At 49.4% G+C, this 21,687-nt stretch overlaps 1 protein-coding gene across 2 annotated transcripts in view; it reads left to right on the top strand.

The window, feature by feature from the left end:
• Nucleotides 1-2,624, top strand: part of Cdhr3 (cadherin related family member 3) — a 65,639-nt gene extending 63,015 nt beyond the window's left edge. For both annotated transcript variants that reach the window (XM_085697754.2, XM_085697757.2), the window contains 3 exons: nucleotides 331-379; nucleotides 1,821-1,951; nucleotides 2,202-2,624. In XM_085697754.2, coding sequence (XP_085553880.2) covers nucleotides 331-379; nucleotides 1,821-1,948 — 177 coding nt within the window. In that variant the 3' untranslated portion in view covers nucleotides 1,949-1,951; nucleotides 2,202-2,624. The remainder of the gene's footprint in view (nucleotides 1-330; nucleotides 380-1,820; nucleotides 1,952-2,201) is intronic.
• Nucleotides 2,625-21,687: the final 19,063 nt, after the last annotated feature.

Here is a 21,687-nt window from a genome sequence, read left to right on the forward strand (position 1 = left end):
GACAGACGTACCTGCCTGGGTCACCCTGGTGTCCCTAACGTGTGGCCCAGTGCCTGTTGAATTATCGGTGTCCCAAAGCTTGAGCCAGGAAAGTCAGGTGTAAATGCCTGCAGTCCCAGCAACCAGCAAGAGCAAGGGGTTGAGAGCCAACATGGCTACACACCCAGCTCAAGACTAACCTGGGATTAACCTTGTCTGGGGGGAAAAAGTGATAAATGAATAAAATAAAATAGTGAAAGAAGCCGCGATCAAGGAGCGCAACCCTGAGGGTGGGTGGCCTTGCCTAGGGACATCCGCAGCATTGTGCCTGAAGCAGTCTCTTCTCCTTAGGAATCTGTCAGGATGAATACTGTCTTCGATGGAGAAGCCACAGACCCAGGTAACCAAATGCCACCTGTGAGGATACTTTGTGCTCTGGGACAGGAGTTGGGAAGTGTCCACTGGTCGGCACCTTGGCCACGTGGTCTGTAGTGTGAGGCTGACCCTTTTAAGTTCTAACATGGCTAAGCTGGGCGCTGGGTGCAGCGGGCGTTGGGGGGGCGTGGTGGGTGCTGGGTGCAACGGGGCGGGGCGGGGGGTCACAGACGTGCAGACCCAGATCTCCCATGATGCCTCAGAACCCCCACCTGCTGCTGCTCTCCTGGGTGTGATTTCTTCCTCTAGTGCCTGTTTACAAACCAACTTAGGAAACCAGTGAATTCAAAAAGGCCTATGTCCCCTGCCCACTGATCCCCTCTCACCTCCAGTCTTCACGACATGCTTCTAGTACCGACTTATTAGTAGCAGAAATGGCAAGTTTGGCTCCTCCATCCCCAGATCAGGGCCAAGAACTTCTTGGTTGACGTGATGAACATAAGGTAAAACTGGCCTCCAGAGCCCTCATTGCCCCCTGAAATCGGCTCCAAATTTAGCTCCTTTACACACATCCCTCGCTTACAAAGGCTCAATTATAGACGTGAATAAAGGGAGGGGAAGGAAATTCAGGAGGCAAGTGTGCTGGCTCCCTGCCACCCTCCTATGCAAATGGCTCCAGTCCTCGGAAGGAGGATGGCTCCTCTCCAGTGAGAAGCTGCCGCTGTTGGAATTAGATTTCCCTCTATTATTAGGTACTTGTTACCATAATGTGCCCACATTAGCATAAGTGCTGGTGGGATCCTGAGCCGGGAGAGGCCACTTGTGTTGTATTGTGGTGGCAGGAGCCGGGCTTGCCTCAAACCGAAGCTTACAAGGAAAAAAGCCAGGGAAGCCTTGTGCCATTCCTCTATGCTAAAGAGAAGAAGAAACAGGGAAGAAAGGAGCCAACCAGCCCAATGTGAACCAACACATCAATTAGTGTCTGCTGGCTCAAACACAATGAAAATGGTTGCCTCTCCTCATCCCCAGCAGGACCAGATCAGTGTCTACACTCTCTGCCAGCCTGGCATAAATAAAAATCAAAGGCTGCCGCCCTTACTTAGTGAATTCCTTTGTATGACGAATCCAAGGGTCTTTTAAAACAAAACAAATCAGATCCCCATGGGTAACCCCGTTAGAAATCAAACCCGCTCTATGTGATAGACACAGGACCTTGGAATTTCCATGGTTCCCTCATCTCACAAGGGAGACAGTGAAGAGCCTGCCAACCTTCCCATCCCGAGAGGCACTGTGTCCCAGCCGCACAGCCTGGGGGAGAGGCAGGCCTCAGGAGACTGTCTGGGTGCCTCACATCTTCTGGCCTCCCTCATCCTTCCCCAATCATCAGAACAGAACGAGGAGAAGTGAGAGCAAGCAGAATTGTTTAACTTTTTGTTTTATACGATTGCTGTATTATCTACCCATAGTGACTATGGAAATCTATGAATTCAACTCAAAAACTGGCGCCAGGAGGTGGAAAGGCCCATTAACCCAACTGCCCAACTGCTCGGAGCCCGGTCCCCAGCCCGGAGGCACAGTTGCAGGAGGGCAGTAACAGGTGTGTGTTTGCCAGCGCCTCCTGAGGAACAGGGGCAATCCTGTGTGTGGTGGGGTGGGGAAGCACCTCGCCTGAAGTTGCACAGGGACAGTAACAGGTTTTGGTGCAAGGGCATAACCGTGACAGAAGGAATTCAGACACCCAGGGTCCTGAGTGGGGTATCTGGCAAAACAGTTTAAATATTTCTAAAATGGGATTTGATCACACAATGGCCTTGTTCTGAAATGGTACTGAAACCTTTTCTCTCTAGGTTCACATCTATCTGTGCTCTTCGGCTGAGAGTGCTGATCTATGCAGGCCAAGTTGCCCCTACGTGCTCTTAGCAATGGCTGCCAGGAAACCCTTTCAGCTCAACCCCACAGTTTGCTTCTCCTAATACACCCATCCTTGTGCTCACTGATAAATATAGCTCAACGCTGTACACGTTTGTGAGAGACCACGAGTTGTTTTTGAAAGACATAGATGAACACGGTGAGCCAATCATCTGCGAAGGAGTATGACGTCATTCTCTTATTTTACTTTAATTTTATTTAGATGCCTCTTGCATTTGACAAACCATGCAGACAGAGCTGAGGAGTTCACCCTGATAATATGCAGGCTTCTCCCAGAGACAATTACTATCCTCTTCATCATTGTGGACTAGTTTTACCTTTTAAAAACTCATAAAAATGGCTTTCCTTGCTGAGTGTCATGTTTGGGGGATCATCATGCCTCTCCCAAGACTAATCCAGTTCTCTGTCTGGTGCCCTTGTATGATTTTGCCCCAGTTGGATGAGGCAGAGCCATGCTGGACACGGACACGGCGTTCTAAGGTGGTAGCTCCAGGGTACACTCCGGCGACAGACACTGAGAGATCCACTTGCTCTGCTTCCTTACTGACTCTTGGGATTGTCAGTCCTGTTCATTTTAGCCATTTGGATAAAGAGGACCCATGAAATGAAATGCATTTTCTCAAAGTTGAGATAACATCAGTCTGAAATAATACAACTCCCGCCTGCTTCTTCCCACGTCCTGTCATGGGGTCTAAATGTAAACACACGGGGAAGTGCTGCCCAGGAGGAGACCTTAAACTCCCTGCTGACCTGAGCACCTAAAGTGACAAGATGGGACAAACAGGAACTTCACAGTTGAAGAGCTGCCTGGGCCTCAGCTGCCCTCTGTGCGCTGAGATCTTAGTTCAGTTACTACCAAGAAAGGCCAGTGGGATCCATCATAGCACCCCCCCCCCCACCACTGAGGAGACCCCCGGAGAACTGCCGCAGAAAATAAAGACCTCAGATAGCTCGGTGGCTGGTCTCCTGTGCCCCTGACCAGTGCAGTCTCTCTGAATAGTCAGACATTAGTGAAAATGACTTAGCTGGAGATGTGGTTTATTAATAACACTGGGCTGCCAGGAAACTCCCATGAATGGGTAGAAAAGAAGGCTGAGCCATTCCCTTGTGGGGCTGAGTGGGTGAAGTGGCTGATTACCCACTTCACAGTTTTGAAGTCTGTTGATCTCCATCGAAAATGCCTCCTGCAGAAGTCCTCAGTGTCCATGTAAGTCAAATGAAGTTCTGTGAAGGTGTGCAGGTGGCCACCGGGTCCTTCACTACAGCTCACAGGGCCATTTAAGATTAGGGAAGGCTGGGTGTGGGGAGCTCTCATTCTTCCCCTAGGCCTACAGGTGGAGACTGGGCTCTGAAAAGGCTGGGAGCTGTGTGGAGAGCTGGTTGTCTCCAGGTGAGCCCAGAGGAACCCAAGGAATTGGGCAAGAATGGCTAGAAGCTTCACAGGCAAGCACAGCCCTCCCCAGGGCTGAGAACCCAGGGGGCTGCCTTCAGTTTGCCTGACTGAGAGTTGGCTGCTGCTGAACTGTCCCATTGACAGTTTTTGTTGTCGTTGTTGTTTTTGGTTTTTCTCTGAAGCTTTGGAGCCTGTCCTGGAACTAGCTCTTGTAGTCCAGGCCGGCCTCAAACTCACAGAGATCTGCCTGCTTTTACCTCCCGAGTGCTGGGATTAAAGGGATGTGCCACGACCACCTGGCCCATTTTCAGTTTCTAAAAACTAAAAGTGAATTAACCCAAGCATAGAATAGCCTTTGTAACCCAGAACCTCTGTGTGTGTGTGTGTATGTTGTGTACACTCACACACACACGCACATGTACTTATTGAGGATCCTTAGTCAAAAAGTAGTGGAGATGCCCAAGTGGAGAACCAGCCTCAGGTGACAGGGCCATGGCAATGTAACTAAATCCCCACGTGACTCTTCTGTGAATAAATCCCATGGCCAGTGGACTTTTTAATCTGGACCCCAGTAAAGAGTCAAGTGGAGAGGGAAAGGAGACTCAGAATACCCAGACTTTCCTGTGTGACGCCTGCACAGGGGACAAGCTGTGACATTTACTCTAAGGCAGTAAGCCAGCTCAGAAGACGGCTAGCTCACAGGGAGCTTGGTGTGGTGGTGAGCTCTTCCTCAGGAGGCGCCGTGATCTCATCAGTTGGAGCTGTGGAGAAAAAGATGGAGCTAGAGACAGAGTCTCTTAGCATACAGGGATATTTTTGCTGCACCACCTAAAAATGAATCGCTTTAGCTGGAATATGAAACAATGGATTTCTACACTGGGGAGGGTGAAGCAGGAGGACACTCTGACTTTGAGGCCAGCCTGGGCTAAACTGTGAATTCAGGCCAGCCTGAGCTAGAGTGTCGGTCTCCGTCTTAAAAACAAACCAAACCGAAGAGGCCACAGTTGAGCCTGACATTCCATGCATGTGTCCTTGTCCTTTGCTTGAGTTTCTCTTCCCCCCACAAAAAAACACTACCCTAGTCCTTCCTCCCCTCAAACTCCTTTCTTATCACATGGATGCTTTTGAGAACTGAATGAGGGCTGGAACTGAAGAGGTGTTCAAGGTGGGGAGAAATTAAAGTTGGGTGTGGGGGGGGCGTTTCGAGCATGGATCAAAGCACTGAGCCTGCCCTTCAGTCCATTTTCAGGCTGCCCCTGTGTTGGGCAATCAGAAGTGGTCACCACAGCAGGTAGCAAGCTCTCAGCAAACGTTTGTAGGGCTGGGCTGAATTAGGTCGACTTGAGGTTCATCTTTTACCCACATATGGCAGTCACAGCTTTTCTGTCTAGATCGAGATCATAGCCCCATAGTGAACTCACTGCCAGCAAGTGTCTACCAAGTACTTGGCACTATTCTGAGCTGCAAAGACGTAGTTCAGGCATAGCAGTGAACAGAGCAGTGTTCTCTGTGTTCTCAGGAGGGGTCGGAGGCTGGACATTTAAATAATTGATGGCCGGGTTATATAGTTGGTGCGGGAGAATTATCTGTATTCTGTCAATCATGTATTTTAATAAAACGCTGATTGGCCAGGCAGGAAGTATAGGCGGGAAAACCAGACAGGAAGTAGAGGCAGGGCAATGAGAATAGGATAAGGCTAGGGAGGAAAAAGCTCCCTCAGCCACTCCAGCGCAGACCACTGAAGAGGCAGCATGTAACTTGCCCAGCTGAGAAAGGTATGGAGCCCTGTGGCTAATGTAGATAAGGATAATGGGGTAACATAAGTTATAAGCGTTAACAAGAAGCCTGACCTAATGGGCCAATCAGTTTATAACCTTATGGAGTCCTGTGTGTGATTTCTCTTTGGGATTTGCCGGTTGTGGGGTACCGGACAGGACGGAAACCCCAACAAGCCGGCCCCCTCATGTTACATATAGTAAAGTAGTTCTGGCCCACAGCCTTCCCAGGAAAGTACCTTGTTCACCACCTCCTCAGCCCAGGAAGCTGAATATCAGGGGGGTCCCCTCGCCATTGGCATCACAGTCTACGAAACAATGGGCCCCAGACGGCTCTAACTTAGGACCACTCAGAGAAAAACAAAGACTCAGCAGTGACAGACATCTTCTGCTTTCAGCTAGCCTGCCCACAGCTCCTCCAGGGCAGCAGCCTCGAACCAAGGCAACCTGAAGAAACCTTTCCGTTTCCATCACAGAGTGGACAAGTCCTTGCACGGTCTTTGCTGCTCCCTTGAGACTTCATCTTTGTTTGCTTCTGCTGAGATGATAGTGAAACATTTGATATATAAATGTGGTAAAAACAAAATTACACAGTGTCCAGATGATAAGTTGATGGTAGTGCACACCCTTGAGGAGAATAAGCAGGTGCTGTAGTGGACCCAGAGGACAACTCTAAATATTAGAAGCTCGGGGAAGGCCCACACAGGAGGGGGACTCCAACAGTGGAAGCGTGGGTCGGACCATTCAGATATCTGGGAAGAACCTTACGGGCAGAGAGCAGCAGGACAAGGGCAAGCCGCGGGGTACATGTGGAGGCAGGTGTACTGCCTGCCTGTGCTACGTGACAGTACGGCACTACTCCTGTATTGTGCCACCTGCACTACAAGACCATCCGCGAGTCGGGCAAGGGCCTGAAGATTTAAACACACAAAGACACAGAGACACGGATCATCCTTGATGCCAGAATCCTTGAAACAGGAATGTCCCCCTTTATTGTGTACCAGAGCCGCTTATATATAGAACCTTAACTGATAGCCACGCCCCAGACAAACTCACCAGAAACCACTCCCCTGCCATCAGGAACTCCTGAGGGTCTTGTGCTCAGAGCAGCTGCAAGCATTACAAGTTGCTTACCAGAAATTCAGGATCTGGGGTGTTCACAGTTCCCAACAGGCAGGTATGTCCATCTGTCTGTCTGAGTGTTGGGGACATGATGTCATAGGGATGCAAGGAGGATCACTCATGGTGAGGGCCTTGTGGACTGTTATCGTGGCCTTACCTTCTATTCCAAATGTAACGGTGACGTGAGAGTAGACTTAGGAGATCAGGGGCAGATGCAGAGTGAGAAGACAGTGTTGGCTTGGGCCCGACAGCAGGAACTGGGGTGCTGAAAATCTTACAACTCTGTTTGTGAAGTAGGGTCTCAGGTAAGAATAAGTTCTCGGTTTTCCTGGGCCCTGTTCCTGTGTCCGGCAAAGGGTCTCCCGTGGAGTAGGCTGCTCCCTTGGTGGGGTCTCCCCAGGTTACTTAAGATTACACAACCACTTCCCCTGAGGGCAACAGCTGGCGTCTAGCCACCATAGCTGTTGCTCTTGGGGGTGTATTACAGAGCAGGAAGCCCTCAGAGTTCCTGCCACACGGGATTTCCTCCCAAGATTCTAAGCAGTGCTACCAAGAAGCCAAGAGACGAGCTTAGACAGGACTTCTTGGTCAGAATTCCGCACCTGTCTGCAAAAAACGCTACAGGCTCCTTACTCAACCCAAAGTACGCTGTGTGTTGGATCAGCTCAGTGCAGAAAAGCCTGCCTCCCACCAGGGACCTGAGTTACAAGACATGTAACTTTCCACATGTCTCCATGTAAGTTCTTTGGGAACTAGTACCCCCCATCCTCCGTCTTCTTGGGCACAAATTAGAATGGTCACTCCTGGTTGGGGGTCTGGAAAACCCAGAATTCTTTTCTAGAAGTCTTGAGGCCAAGGGAAGCCAGGCATGCTCACAAGCTTTGCCATCTTTCTGCGTGGTTCCAGGAGGAGGGCAAGTACCCTGCCGCCCAGCCCTGGACCTCCGCATACTCAGGCCTTTAGATTGTTGTGTGACACCCTGTGTCTGTTCTGCCACCCTCGGAGCTGGCACAGCTGACGGAGGGCAGCTGGTTAATCTGATTTGTAGGCAAAGCTCACAAGAGCGCCACGCCTGCACTGCCCGTCTCATTTGCTCCTCCAGTCAGAGCTCGCTCCAGCTGGCGTGAGAAGAGGCCCTTTTAAAAGTAACAGTTTTATTGTGGCTTAATTCACGTATGGTAGTTTTCAGTGTGATTTACTGTGTTTGCACGGTTGTGCAATTAGCACCAGGCTTTAACTCCCAAATATTTTCTCGTACTTATGCATGGTCATCTCCTGTCCCCTGAGAACGACACCTGCCAATCATCCTGCTGTCTTATGGATTTACCTGTTAAGATATTTCATATAAATGGAACCCTACACGATTCATTTCCGTCCTGTGTATTTCGCTTGGCCATTTCCAAGGTCCAGGCACATTTTAGGTCTATCAGTACGTAGCTACTTTTACTGACTACCTAGTACTTGACTGCGTGTATGTACCACATATTTTAGCCATCCATTAATTGGTGGGTATGATATGGTGGATATTGCTACCATGAGCGTGCCCAGCAAGCTTTTGTGCGGACACAGCTCTCATTTATTTGGGGTACGTACCTAAGGGTGGGATTAATGGGGCACACAGCAACTCAAACCTTTACGAGACGCTGCCAAATTGCATCCACACTAGCTGCTCCATCTCCTGTTCCCCCCAGCAGAGCATAAGGGGTTTGTAAGCATTTTGAACAGATAGGTAAGGAATTGTCAGCCCAGTTACAGAGTGTGTCATTTGGTCCTTCCAATACTCCGCCCACGCAGCTCGAGGGGCTGGACCCGGTCTGGGGAACGAGTCTTGAGTACTCTGCTCAGCCTAGGAGAGTCCTAGCCACGGTCACGCTTGGTCAAGAGCAGTTTGCAGACGGGTTTGGGCAAACCTCTGGATTGCGGTGGCTAACAAGCCAGGCCTCTACCCTCTGTCCGCCTGATCTCTGACACTCACAGCCTTCTCCGAGTAGGGTCTGAGGTCCATCTCTTTAGTGCAGATGAGAAATGGAAGATTGGAGAAAGGGCTCAGGAGCCACAGAGTCAGGGAGCCAGCTGAGCTGTGTCCCGAGACCCCTGTCCCGTCTCCCGAGTCCCATCCCCCGTGTCCCATCCCAACCCCCTAACCTGTCAGTCGAGGAAGGGCTCGGCTGTGCAGGACTTCGATTGCTGCTCAGTCCGGCACTTTGCTTTGGTGTGTGAAAAGGAAATGAGTGGGTTTTTTTTTTTCTGTTTTATTTCTACTCTTACAAGTGTTCAAGCCCAGTAGCTTCCCCCGTCCTAAGGGAAGCAGTCACTCGTGTCGGCCAGCAGGGGCGCTGTCCTCCTTTTTGCCCCTTTGCCTCCACGGTCTACTACAGACCGGCTTCTGGAAAAGTCTTTCCGGCTTGGTCACTCTCCGTTTTGGCACAGGAGGTTCCAGGGCCTGTGGTCTCAGCATAGGCAGATAGCAGCTTCTGGCACCCGCGGTCAGGACTTGCTTGTTGCCTAGTCCAGGAAACCGCAGCAGCTAAGCGGTTGCTGGAAACCAGGAAATGCTCTCCAAACCTGCAGCTCCACCCACAAGTGGCCTTTTCCAGGAAAGCTGCAGGACAGTTACCATGGCCTCTTGCCAAGCTCGCTCTGGCTGTTGATGGGGGCGGTTCCCAGCTGGGCTATCCGCAAGTTAATCATATCCACAAGGTAATCAGGGCCGACAAAAGTAAAGGGGTTCTAGTCACCACGGTGCCGGCGTCTCTGAGGACCCCAGGATTCTGGTCTTTAACAGTATCTTTCGACAGGTTCAGAAGAATGCAGGTCCGGTATTGTTGGTGCGTGTCAACGTGTTCATGTGACAGGCCCTGTGGTAATAATTTCAGTCACCTGCCGGGATACCTGGGCGCCTTCGGATTGATCTGTTTAGTGTGGGCACCTGAAGGCACGATCTACTAGAGAACCGAGGTTTAGAAAAGGCTAGCAGCGGTTCTCAACCTGGGGGTCGCGAGCCCTTTGGAGATCACATATCAGCTATCTTGTATATCATAACAGTCAGTAGCGAAACTACAGTTACGAAATAGCAACAAGATACTTTTATGGCTGAGGAGAAGGGGGGAAACCACAGCACAAGGGGCTGTATTAAAGGGTCACAGCATTAGGAGGTTAAGAACCACTGGGCTCGAGAGCTGCCAGGGGCCTCTCAGCCGGTAAGTGGCAGAGGCTGAAGGGGCAGCTGGGAGAGTGAGCCAGAAGAGCAGCCGCAAGCTCTGTTCTGGGTGTCCTGAAAGTCCTAACGGTTGACGGGGGCTTTGACTGGGCTAGGTCACCAGTGTCACTGACAGGGAGACAGAGATACAAGGGAAAGGAAGAGGAAGAAAGATGGGGAGGAGAGACAGGAGGCAGGGTCCTGCTGGGGACAATCTCCCCCACACCCCACCTGCCCCACCCCACCCCATCATACCCCACCCCTCCCAGCTTGGAGCAGGGCTGCAGGAGTGAGCACAACTTTTCTTCTCTCAATCAGGGCCAACAAAGGGCAGCTGAATCACAGGATTTCCCAAGAAATAAAAATTCCTAGCACACCCCTGGGGCCTTGGGGAGAAAAACTGACAAGGTGTTGATTGAAAACAGACCTAGCGGATGGGATGTTGGGTCTCCGTGGAAGGCCTGGATCTCACAGGTTCACAGCGACACCTAGTGGTCTTCGGGGGAACCGGCCAGCCCCTCGGAAATGGCGAAGCTGGAGGATCACAGGGAGATTGATAGACATCCTGCCACATTCCCAGGGAGTGGGTGTGTCTGAGACTGCCTTTCCCAGCATTCTCTCAGGAGCTGTGTTTGCCTGGCACCGCTGAGATGTCCTGCGGTGATTATTATCTCCTCTAGTCTTATCGCTTATTAACTATAACTAAGTGTACTTGAGCGTGACACCAGTGGATTTTTCCACCAGGAGATGCTCTATTGTTGGATTATGTGTGCAGAAAACAGAACGATCATGCTTTCATATCAGATGAGAGACCTCTGCTTACAGAGGAGAGCTGCTTTCAAAGTAATAGCGTGTTAATGACTCCGTCCCCTGCCTTGCTTCCTCTCGCTCCACTTACGCTCCCGCTAATCCGAAGGCTTCACGAGGGGCAGGATATGTCCAGTGTTAGCTCAGCAACATTGCTGTTACTCAGAAAGCGATGTCTTCACGGCGGGGGCCTTGACTCCTGATGAAACAGTTCACAGAAAAGTCAAGTCAGTGCGTCTCGGGGGAGGAGCCACAGCAGCGTGGGCTCCCTGGAGAATTTATCAAACTAGGGAGGTCCTAGCCAGTTCTCATTCACGGCTGGGGGCTTCTACTTTGGTTATCACAGGCCAGAGCAGCATTTCTGCTGGGGACAATCTCCCCCACACCCCACCCTGCCCCACCTCACCCCTGGGACGGGCTTATTAGCGACTTGCAGGGGCTCCAGAGTGGGGCATAGCCATGCTCCGGGACCCACTGGGGACCTGTCTTTATAATGAAAGTATGAGCCTCTGTCTGCCTCTCTCGCTGAGAGGAAATATCTGCACGCCACACTTCACTCAAGTTTTGTTAACAATTGTGTTAACTATTTTATCTCCCTACACATAGGCTCGCGTGCTCGTTGGGAGGTCACGTTGGGAACAACCAGCCTTGGTTCAATTACTCAGTGTCTCCACAGGGAGGAAGAGATAGACAGCTTGGCCTTTCAGGACAGTAGAGTGGACTTGGGCCTTCTGGATGCCAGCTCAGCAGCTTTTTGATAGCTTTCCCTAACCCTGGGAAATGTACCACTGCTACAGTTTGGATAAGGCTCACCCAAAGGGCCATATGGTGATGGCACGCCCCACCTTCAGGGTAGCACAGCTGAGAGGCAGTGGAACCATTAGAAAGTGGGGCCTGGTGAGAGCTGTCTAGGTTCTTAGAGGTTTGTCCTTGTGGGCTATTGTGGGACAACCTCTTTCTATGCACGCCGCCCCTACTTTCACCACCAACCCCCACACACCCCATGTAAGTAGTTTTCTCTGCCGTGGGCTCTCTGCCATTTCCGTCTGGCATACCCACCAGAAACCCAAAGCAATGAGTCTTCCCAGTCCTGGTCTGGGCCTTCTGGAACTGTAAGCCAAAGCAAGTCCTTTATCTTTACAAGTGAATTGTTTCAGGTGTTTCATTACAGTAGAAACCTGAAGAACGCAGCCATGTTATAGGTGGTGTCTCACTGGGGCTCTGTTATGAACTCTTCTGTGGGGAGGCCTCAGTCATGTGATCTAAGCTATATGCATCGATGGAGCATCATGAGACTTCAGTCTGGAAGAGAAGAAAGCAAGGGACAGATTCAATATTGGATCGTGTCTCGGTGATGGAGGTATGGTGTGACAGAAGGGTGGAGATGCTCATGGCAGCATGCAAAAAAAGCCTGTCACCAGATGTCACCAGAAGCTGGGCACTGCTCACCAGATGGATGGGAAGCTGAGCACTGCTCACCAGATGTGCAGGAAGCTGAGCACTGCTCACCAGATGTGTAGGAAGCTGGGCCCTGCTCACCAGATGTGCAGGAAGCTGGGCCCTGCTCACCAGATGTGCAGGAAGCTGGGCCCTGCTCACCAGATGTGTAGGAAGCTGAGCACTGCTCACCAGATGTGTAGGAAGCTGGGCACTGCTCACCAGATGTGTAGGAAGCTGGGCACTGCTCACCAGATGGGCGGGAAGCTGGGCACTGCTCACCAGATGGACGGGAAGCTGGGCACTGCTCACCAGATGGACGGGAAGCTAAACACTGCTCACCAGATGGGCGGGAAGCTGAGCACTGCTCACCAGATGTGTAGGAAGCTGGGCACTGCTCACCAGATGGGTGGGAAGCTAGGCCCTGCTCACCAGATGGACAGGAAGCTGGGCCCTGCTCACCAGATGTGTAGGAAGCTGAGCACTGCTCACCAGATGGGCAGGAAGCTGGGCACTGCTCACCAGATGGACAGGAAGCTGGGCACCGCTCACCAGATGGGCGGGAAGCTGAGCGCTGCTCGTGGACTTAGAGTTTATTTTTTACTCTGAGCCCTATGGAGACAATGTCAGCTACTAATATGCTTTCATAAATATGAACTCTATTTAAATCAATCAGAGGGAGACTTACATGTCTGCAAGACCCTCAACTAATAAATTCACTGTGAAAGTTAAACTCCACAGTGACTGAGATCAGGAAGCTGTGCCTAGCATGCACAGAGCTCTGGCTTTGAACCCCAGCACTGTGTGGGCACATGAGTATGCACATGTGCTTGAGTATGCGTGTACATGCACACACAGACACATACACACATGCACAGATATACACACACACACACAGACACACAGACATTAAAAATGATTTGGTGGTAAAGACAGTCCAAGCATTGAGGAGGATTTGTGATTGCTACCTGTTGATTATCTCTCAGGCAACAACCACTTCCTACATCTGGCCCTGTGTACCTGTGGGGCTGACAACAGCTGGATCTACAACTAAACACACGGCCTACACCAGGCCGTCCAGATGGCTGCTCCTCCCCAGCTCTACGATACATTTCCCAAGGTGAACCAATGGAACCAGGCTGCCAGTCTGGAAAGTCAGTATTGATGACTCTGTGGACTGGGAAGGGGCCTGCCAGCCAGAGAAAAGCCACAGCTGGGGAGAGCTGTAAGGGATGAACGGTTCTTGAGTGATGTCGAGCATGTGTGTCCAGCATTATCGAGGTTGGGTCTGGCCTTAGGTCACTTCCCAGTTGTGGAAATCACTGAATTCCTTTGTCGGTTCACCTGAGTTGGTTTCTGTTCCTTGAAACCGGAGGGTTCTGATGAATATGGTGGCACATGTTCAAATACTAGATTGTTTTGGCAGTTCTTTAAAGGAGTTAAATTACACAGTTTACTGTAACACTCACTTGGCTCCTCTTCCAGCCGACGCCTTCAGTGGAAGATAACTGGTATGGGCCTGCTCCAGGTTGAATGGGTTTGCCCCTCTGAAATTATTGTTGGAACTTGATTGTTGGCATGTTGGGAGGTAGGGCCTCAGAGGAAGTGTTTGAGCCGTAGAGATCAGAGACCTCATGGATGGGTCAATGCTCTAACTACTGAGGGAGTCTGGTCCGTGCTCTAACTACTGAGGGAGTCTGGTCCGTGCTCTACCTACTGAGGAAGTTCAGTCCATGCTGTAGCTACTGAGGGAGTCTGGTCCATGTTCTCTGTCTTCTGCACACGTCCACTTGCCCTTCTATTTCCACCATGAAGTAAAGAAGATTAAGGCCTCACCTGAAGCCAAGCAGATGCCAGCTTGTACCTATCTTAAATTCTCACCTCCAGAACTCTGAGCTACACAAATGTCCTACCATCAGCAATGGCTCACCTCAGTGCAATGACAGCACACGGACTGAAACAGGCCCCAACCGTTCTCTCTTCTGTACTAACGCCCTCAGAAATGTGGCCGTGTTGGCACAGTCTTGTCCCTGCAAGTCTGCCGCCTTCCTGCGGTATAAACTTTGGGGATTCTGCCATCCTTCATGAGGCACTCCCCGCCATTCTCTGACAAACGCTGTTGTAACAATATATGCCTCCGTTGAAGCAGCAGGTCCGTGTTTCACCTCAAGCACAGTGTGGTACCCACCTGGGACAGGTAGGCTGCCAGACACGGCACACAGACACTCGGGTTCACAGCTGCCGTGGTTCCGCGGCACCTGCATGCCTCAATGCGTGCATTCCTCACTCAGCTCTCCTCTGCACATATCCATGGCTCCTCTCTGCTGCTGATCGACTCATTTGCTGTTTATTCTTAAAATCAATTTCCTGGGAGGAAAATATCATTTGATTTCTCTAACTGAAGTCTCTCATTTAGGCAGGATTGCCTGAGATGGAGCCCAGAATGGAGACAGAGGCTACTCGTCCAGACCCAAAATAATCGCACAAAAACTATATTATTTGCAATACTGTTTAGTCAATAGCTTAAGCATTTTTTAACTAGGTCTTATATCTTATATTAATCCATTTTCATTAATCTGTGTATCGCCACGTGGTTGTGGCTTACCGGTAAGATTTTGTTCGGCATCTGTCCATGACCTGTGAGGACAGGTCATCTGCAGGGTAAAATTTCATTCTCTGTACATATATGTTTATATCTACTACCCTGTAGAATTATAGACTCACTTAAAAATCAAAGCTGGCTTTAGAGTTGGACAATGGCTATCCTTCTCTAAATCCAAGCATGTTAAACAAAGTTCAGAGTTTCTGTCTCATGTCAGGAGCCATCTGGTATGGGACAGAAAGAAGAAAAATTTATTTTTCTCCAACCCCTTTTGTCTATATCCTATCTTTTGTTGAACATGTCTATATGAATAATATTTAAGTGTTTCACAATCAACAATAGATTTTTCCTGCAGTAATCTTTGAAGTTTCCAGGAAGAAGATGGGGCCCCAAAATAATGACTCCCTGGTTGACAGGATGTCATGCTGCTGATAGCGCTACTATAAGACCTGTTTTGGGTACCAGCTGCTCAAGATGGTTTCAGTTTGGTTAGTTCTGGCCAGAACTCGAAATAAAAACTTTAGAAAAACCCTATTGACTACTCAGAGATTATTTGCAATTATACTAGACAGTAATGTTGAAATTTAACCATCAATTTAGTTTTATATGATCCCATAAAAAGAGCCCCCATGACAGCTGGAAATAATTCTAGAAGACAATGTCCCTTCTCCCAACAAAGTTTGTCCTCAGAGTTAAGGACATCAATTAGGGTTGATTATAACTGGTATAGGGTTGGGGTGGAAATTTTGTAGACTCAGGGATCTCAAAAAAAAAGAGGAAATGATTAGGATACTAATAGGTAGATTAGTGTGAGTTCACTCACACTAATAATAATAATAGTGAATAATAGAGTGAATACTTGTGAGCTATTATTTATAGACAATTTACATTGGTATAGATTCTTATATGTTATACAAATTCAAATTATATTTGTTACATTGAATATGCTCCTATTTCTATTTATAATGTTTGTACACCTATGCAAAGTTATTTTGTCAGATTGTACGCATGCATGTTTCTACCTCTTTTAAGACATTTTGCATATTGATACAATTTTAGGATATATTTACCATATTGCTTATACATTTCTACCTCTGATGAAGATACTTATACATGGATTACATTTTGAGGTCATTGTTCTCATTTGCTACACAGTTGCTTAAAGATTAATATTCTGATATGGAGTCTTAGTCTTTAAGTTATACAGGTATTATGTATCTGGATCTTTTTGAGCCCACCCTGGAGCTCACTTTGTAGACCAGGCTGGCCTCGAACTCACAGAGATCATCCTGTCTCTTCCTGCCAAGTGCTGGGATTAAAGGCATGCGCCACCACCGCCCGGCCTGGTGTCCAATTTTATTGTCTCAGAAGCCAACAGGTAGAGCTGGTGTCTGATCCCTGAGTGGCTTTTAGGGATGAGGAAGTGCTAGACATGTGTGGACCTCAATAGGCCTTTGGAACGAAGGACAAGCATCACGGTCCTCACTGTGGGACTGGTGGTCTCTAGATGGGCATGTGGCGTGGCAGTGAGGGTTAAGCAGTCTCCACTTGACAGACTGGGAAAGGCATTATCTGCCCTGTACTCTTCCTCTGTGATTGGGAGTAGGGCTCTGCTGCCCTTGGTCTTGTTCTGCATATTTTCTGTAGTGTTGCACCTGACCTCAAAGGCATCATGAGGACTTATATCTTCAAGCCGAAATGCCTGTAAAATTCCTAGGAGGCTCCGCCAGGGAGACCTGTCTGGGCCCATCACTGTAGAGGTGTGGGAAGTGCAGCTATTAGCCTAGTGTGTGAGATTTAATGAACTGGAAGGCATGCCCAGTGCCCTTTTTATAAGATAAAATCCTTAACCACCAGGGTTGGCAGCCAGAGAATCTGAGAAGAGGGTAGGCTGCAGCAAAAGCCCCCCTTGCCTGTCTGAATTTCCCTAGATGGACACTGAAGATGGCTGCTTCATCCCCTGGGGGAACGCATTGAAGTAAACTCCTTTCCAAACTTAAAGGATCCTCTACAGCCAGGGTTATAACCTTGCAAACCTGTGACTCATCTTTCCAGAGCTGTAGCGTCTTAATTTGGGATTAATTTATTTAGTCCACTTGCTTTTGGAGATTTGTTTAGTTTCCCCTGTGAAAGGAGTATCACAGGGGCTGGAGAGATGGTTCAGAGACCTAAGAGCATTGTTACTCTTGTAGAGGACCAGGGTTTTGTTTCCAACACCCACCTGGAACTTCAGTACTAAAGCACCCAATGCCCTCTTCTGGCTTCTGCAGGCAAAATGCTCACAAATACACATCTAAAATAAAATAAATCTTCAAGAGAGTGTCCGTCACAAAAGATGCTTTTCTTGATCTCTGTATGCATGTGTTGTAGGATAATCTTTTTGTGTACTGTTAAGATGTGTCTCTGCCAAGGCACCTTCTGATTGGTTTAATGAGGAGGAGCTAATGGCCAATAGGTAGGCAGGAGAGGATAGGTGGGGCAAGAAGATACTCTGGGAAGAAGAGAGGAAGGATTTGCCAGCAAGACACAAGCCAAGAGTGTTGGAATCAGACATACAGTATGAAGGAGAGGTAATGAGTCACGTGGCAGAATGTAGATTATAATATAAATGGGTTAATTTGTTATAAGAGCTAGTTGGGAACAAACTAGCTAGGACCAAGCTTTCATACTTAACAGGAAGTCTTGATGTCTTTATCTGAGAGCTGGTGGTGCAAAGAAAGTTCAACTACATGTGTGCGGGTGGGTGTGTTCATATGTGAGTGTGTGTGTGGGTGTGTATGTGTGTATACAAGTGCATGTGAACACTAGAGGACATTTTTCTTCAGGTACCACCTTCCTTGGTTTTTGAGACAGGGTCTTTCACAAGACCACAGATTGCTTAGTAAATTAGTTTGCCTAGCCAACAAGCCCTGAATTGCACACACTACCACATCTGGCTTTTTAAAACTGAACCTAGGTCCCGGTGTTTGCAAGGCAAGCAATTTCCTGAGTTATCTCACTAGGCCAAAATATGGGTTTTAGTCTGGGTGAGCAACCCCAAACGTGATGTCCTGCCACTCTGGAGAAGACAGGGCTGAATGAAGGAGTGGACCCTACCCTTCCTTGGCACACTTGATTAAAGCTGACTCTGCTATTATTAACTTGGCAACCACGGGTTGGGTCTGTTTCCTCCTGTGTAGACGGGAGGTGCCTGCACAGTAGCGCTGTGCACTTCCAAGGAGATTCTGTCCGCGAGAAGTCCGCAGGAATCAGCCACTGCTTTCCCCTGACTCGGGGGATGTTTTGCCCTCCCGTTCCTGTCTTCTGCCAACAGGTACTTCAGGTCTAGCATCACTGGTTCCAAAGAAAGCAGCCAGGAGAACAGCTGGCTCGGAGTGGACCGTCTGGACACGGGCCATTTGTAGAGGACAACGTGCGTGAAGTGCAGACTGGCTGCCCGGTGTCGCTGGGCACCATACTTACAACTCCTGGGCTGACATGGAGAGCCCTACACCCCACTCTCCCCGCCTCGCTACCCTGCTCTCTCGCCTAGCTCTGAGAAAGTGACTCATCAAGACAGGTCCTTTACCCAGGCTGTGGGGGAACTAACCCGCAAATCAGCCACACTTTGGTTAGCTCGGGGGGGTAAGAGACTGGCAAATGGTTAAGATCTGTTCGGAAAGGCGCCAGCCTGACAGATCCGGGGCCTGGGGCCTCCACTGCGAAAGTTGATGCAAGCTTGGTTTTCAGGCTGCCAGGCTGCACAGGGCCCGTCTAATCCTGCAACTGGAACAGAATTTAGAGAGACCCCCCCACCCCCTTGGAGTGCTCAGTTTAGGATGGACTCTGAGATCATCGGCCTAACATCAGCCTTGTTACATAGACAAGGAAAAAGTCAGAGAAAACCCCATCCCTCCACTAATGACAAGCAGTTTCAGGGCCAAGATCTGGAACTATCTTAGGCAGGGTTTCTATTGCTACAACTAAACACCATGTCCTAAAGCAACTTGTGGAGGAAAGGGTTTATTTGGCTTATACTTCCATATCATAGTTCATTTAAAAAGACAGTCAGAGTAGGAACTCAATCAGGGCAGGAACCTATAGGCAGGGGCTGATGCAGAGGCCATGGATGGGTGCTGCTTACTGGCTTGTCCATCATGACTTGCTCAGACTGTTTTCTTATAGAACCCAGGACCATCATTCCATGGATGACACCACCCACAATGGGCTGGGACCTCCCCCATCAGTCACTAATTAAGAAAATGCTGACCAGTTGGTTGGTGGTGCACGCCTTTAATCCCAACACTTGGGAGGCAGAGACGGGAGGATCTCTCTTGGGTTCAAAGCCAGCCTGGTCTACAGAGTGAACTCCAGAACAGTCAGGACGACACAGAGAAACCCTGTCTCAGAGAGGAGAGAGAGGAAGAGAGAGAGAGAGGAGAGAGGAGAGAGAGAGAATGCTGTAAGATTTGCTTGCAGCCCGCTCTTATGGAGGTATTTTCTCAACTGAGTTTTCCTCCTCTCTGACGACTCCACCTGTGCCAAGCTGACATGAAATTAGCCTGCAGAGACCTTTATTCTGCCTGCCTAGCCAGCCCCTCTGACGCTTTGAACTTGCTTGGGATTCATTGCATTGAAAGCCCAAAGGACAGATTTTCTTGCTGTGCGTCTTATCTGGTGTCCCCACTACGTACACAGCTTCAAAAATTATTGTTCGGCCTCAGAAAGGGGATAAAGCCTGAGTGGTGGTCCTAGCCTTCAGTTGCCCCAAGGAGCCTCTGGGAATCTCTGCAACTCCAGAATCCAGACTCTCTGAGTTTGGATGGAAACTCTTCAGCCCTGGGGATGAGTCCACACAGGCTCAGCTGAGGGTTCCTTGGCTTGTCCTGTGTTCCCTAGAGGATGCCAAAGGGGTGGGTCATAACTGATGGAGCTTCAAAGCCTCTGGTTTTATTCTATGAGAGTGGTTGAGCAAGGCATGCTCCAGAATGAAGTGATCCTTGTGCCACGTGATGCGCAGGGCAGCTGGCTCTCCCTTGTCCTTAGCCCAGTGCCTGGCAAGTGGTCCCCAGGACAAGGAAGGGAACACTTTATGAAGAAGCAGGTACTAAAGGGAAGCAGGGGGTCTCCCTGACAGGGTGGCTGCCCTGTGCCCACCCCAGGCACTATGCCAGCTGCCCAAGCCTTGGGTTTTCTCTTGAACTTCCTCTAGGTGGCAAGATATTGCCAGCAGGTACTTTGGAGGAGACATGGCTCATGCACACCCATTTGTAAGAGATATCTCTGTTCAGCCATACTACAAAAGCATCTTGTTGACTTACTTAGTGTCTGTGAAGTTCATATTCAAACTAACAGGATGGGGGAGTTTACAACACCTGAAGGGGATATCGAGGCATGGAAATGGATGACGATCTACATACCAGATGTTTGTCTCACCTACATAAAATAAGATAAAGAGAGAACACTGTGGGACAATGGTCCGTACCCCGTCAATTGTATTTCAATAAAATGCTGATTGGCCAGTAGCTCGGCTTCTTATTAACTCATAACTTATATTAGCCCATAATGCTTGTCTGTGTTAGCCACGTGGCTTGAGAACTTTTTTGGCGAGGCAGTGCAGATGAGCCAACATGAGACAAAACGCTAAATCCAAAATTCCGTCTCTGAAACTGGGGAAGACAGGACGTGATGGGGACTCTGGAATCTCTCATTTCTTTCTTGGACTTCACTTGGGAAGTCACTGTCAACTTGGCAGGGGTGGCAAGGTAGCCATGGTACCCCTGTTGGTTAAAGTACGTTGGCATTGACCAGGGCAATTAGTAGACACACAACATGGACCTTGAGTGATGGGAAATCGCACACCCAGAATGCCCTGGGTGCTTAGCTTGCTGCTTGCAGAGCTAGGGCAGAGGCAGACTTGAGTGTGGAGGGACAGATGCCCTCCTGGGATGACCACACAAATAGCAGGGCCATCTGAGAGTCCCAGGGGCTGTCTGCAGTGTCTGAACAGTGAGCTGCCGGGGTTCAGTTTGCTTCTGCTGGCAGAAAAGGCTCTTTAGAAGTTCACCATCTTATAGGACCACAGGTTTTCTCACACACGCACCATTCTCCAGACACCCCTGATGGAGGAGGGTCATCTGTCTATATGTTACTTTCATTAGTTAATTAATAAAGAAACTGCGTGGCCTGATAGGTCAGAATATAGGTAGGCGGAGTAGACAGAACAGAAGGCTGGGAAGAAGGGAAGTGAGTTAGATGCCATGGCTCTTCTCTCCAAGATGGACACAGGTTAAGATCCTTCCCGGTAAGCCACCACCTCGTGATGCTACACAGATTATTAGAAATGGGTTAATCAAGATGTGAGAGTTAGCCAATAAGAGGCTGAAACTAATGGGCCAAGCAGTGTTTAAATGAATACAGTTTCTGTGTTGTTATTTCTGGGTGTAAAGCTAGCCATGCGGGAGCCAGGCGGGAACGCAGCCCGCCGCTCCTTCTACACACCCCAGAATCCGAGCTCGTGTTGTTCCTCCGCCTGCAGCCAAGTGTCCCCCCTGTCTCTCATGAACCAGAAGATGTGTCCTCCACACTCCGGCCCGGCTCACCACAATTCAGCTTTTCTGATTCTCCCTTAGTCTTATGACTTTGCCACAGTCCCAGCCCACCAACGTCCAACCCTTAGCCCATGTTATAGAATATTGTAGAATTTTCTTACATCTATAAAGCAACTCAAAACGACCACACTTGAAAGACTAGATCAGATGTGGTTCTGACCCCACCCTGTGTGAGTCGGGAAGTCTGGCACAGCATAGCCATCCGTGCATCACTCAGCCCAGAGGGCAAGGCCAGGGGAAACACAGGCACCTTGAAGGAGATCTGGGGAATTCCACAGAAAAGGCCTTTTGCAAGAAAGGGGACGAGAGATCCGTTTCAGTCTGTGTCCCTGGCTCAGTCCCCACTTTTCCCTACAAGTCACGATCCCCAAGCACAGCCACACCGCGTGACCTCGGCACACACGCCATCATTGCCCACTTTGCCTAGTAGTCGGGTCTCTGTGCTGTCTTGCCCTCAAGCAGGTTTGTGTCTCCCGGAA

The sequence above is a fragment of the Myodes glareolus genome, chromosome 11, assembly GCF_982192425.1.
Source record: "Myodes glareolus chromosome 11, mMyoGla1.1, whole genome shotgun sequence".
Classification (NCBI taxonomy): Eukaryota; Metazoa; Chordata; class Mammalia; order Rodentia; family Cricetidae; genus Myodes; species Myodes glareolus.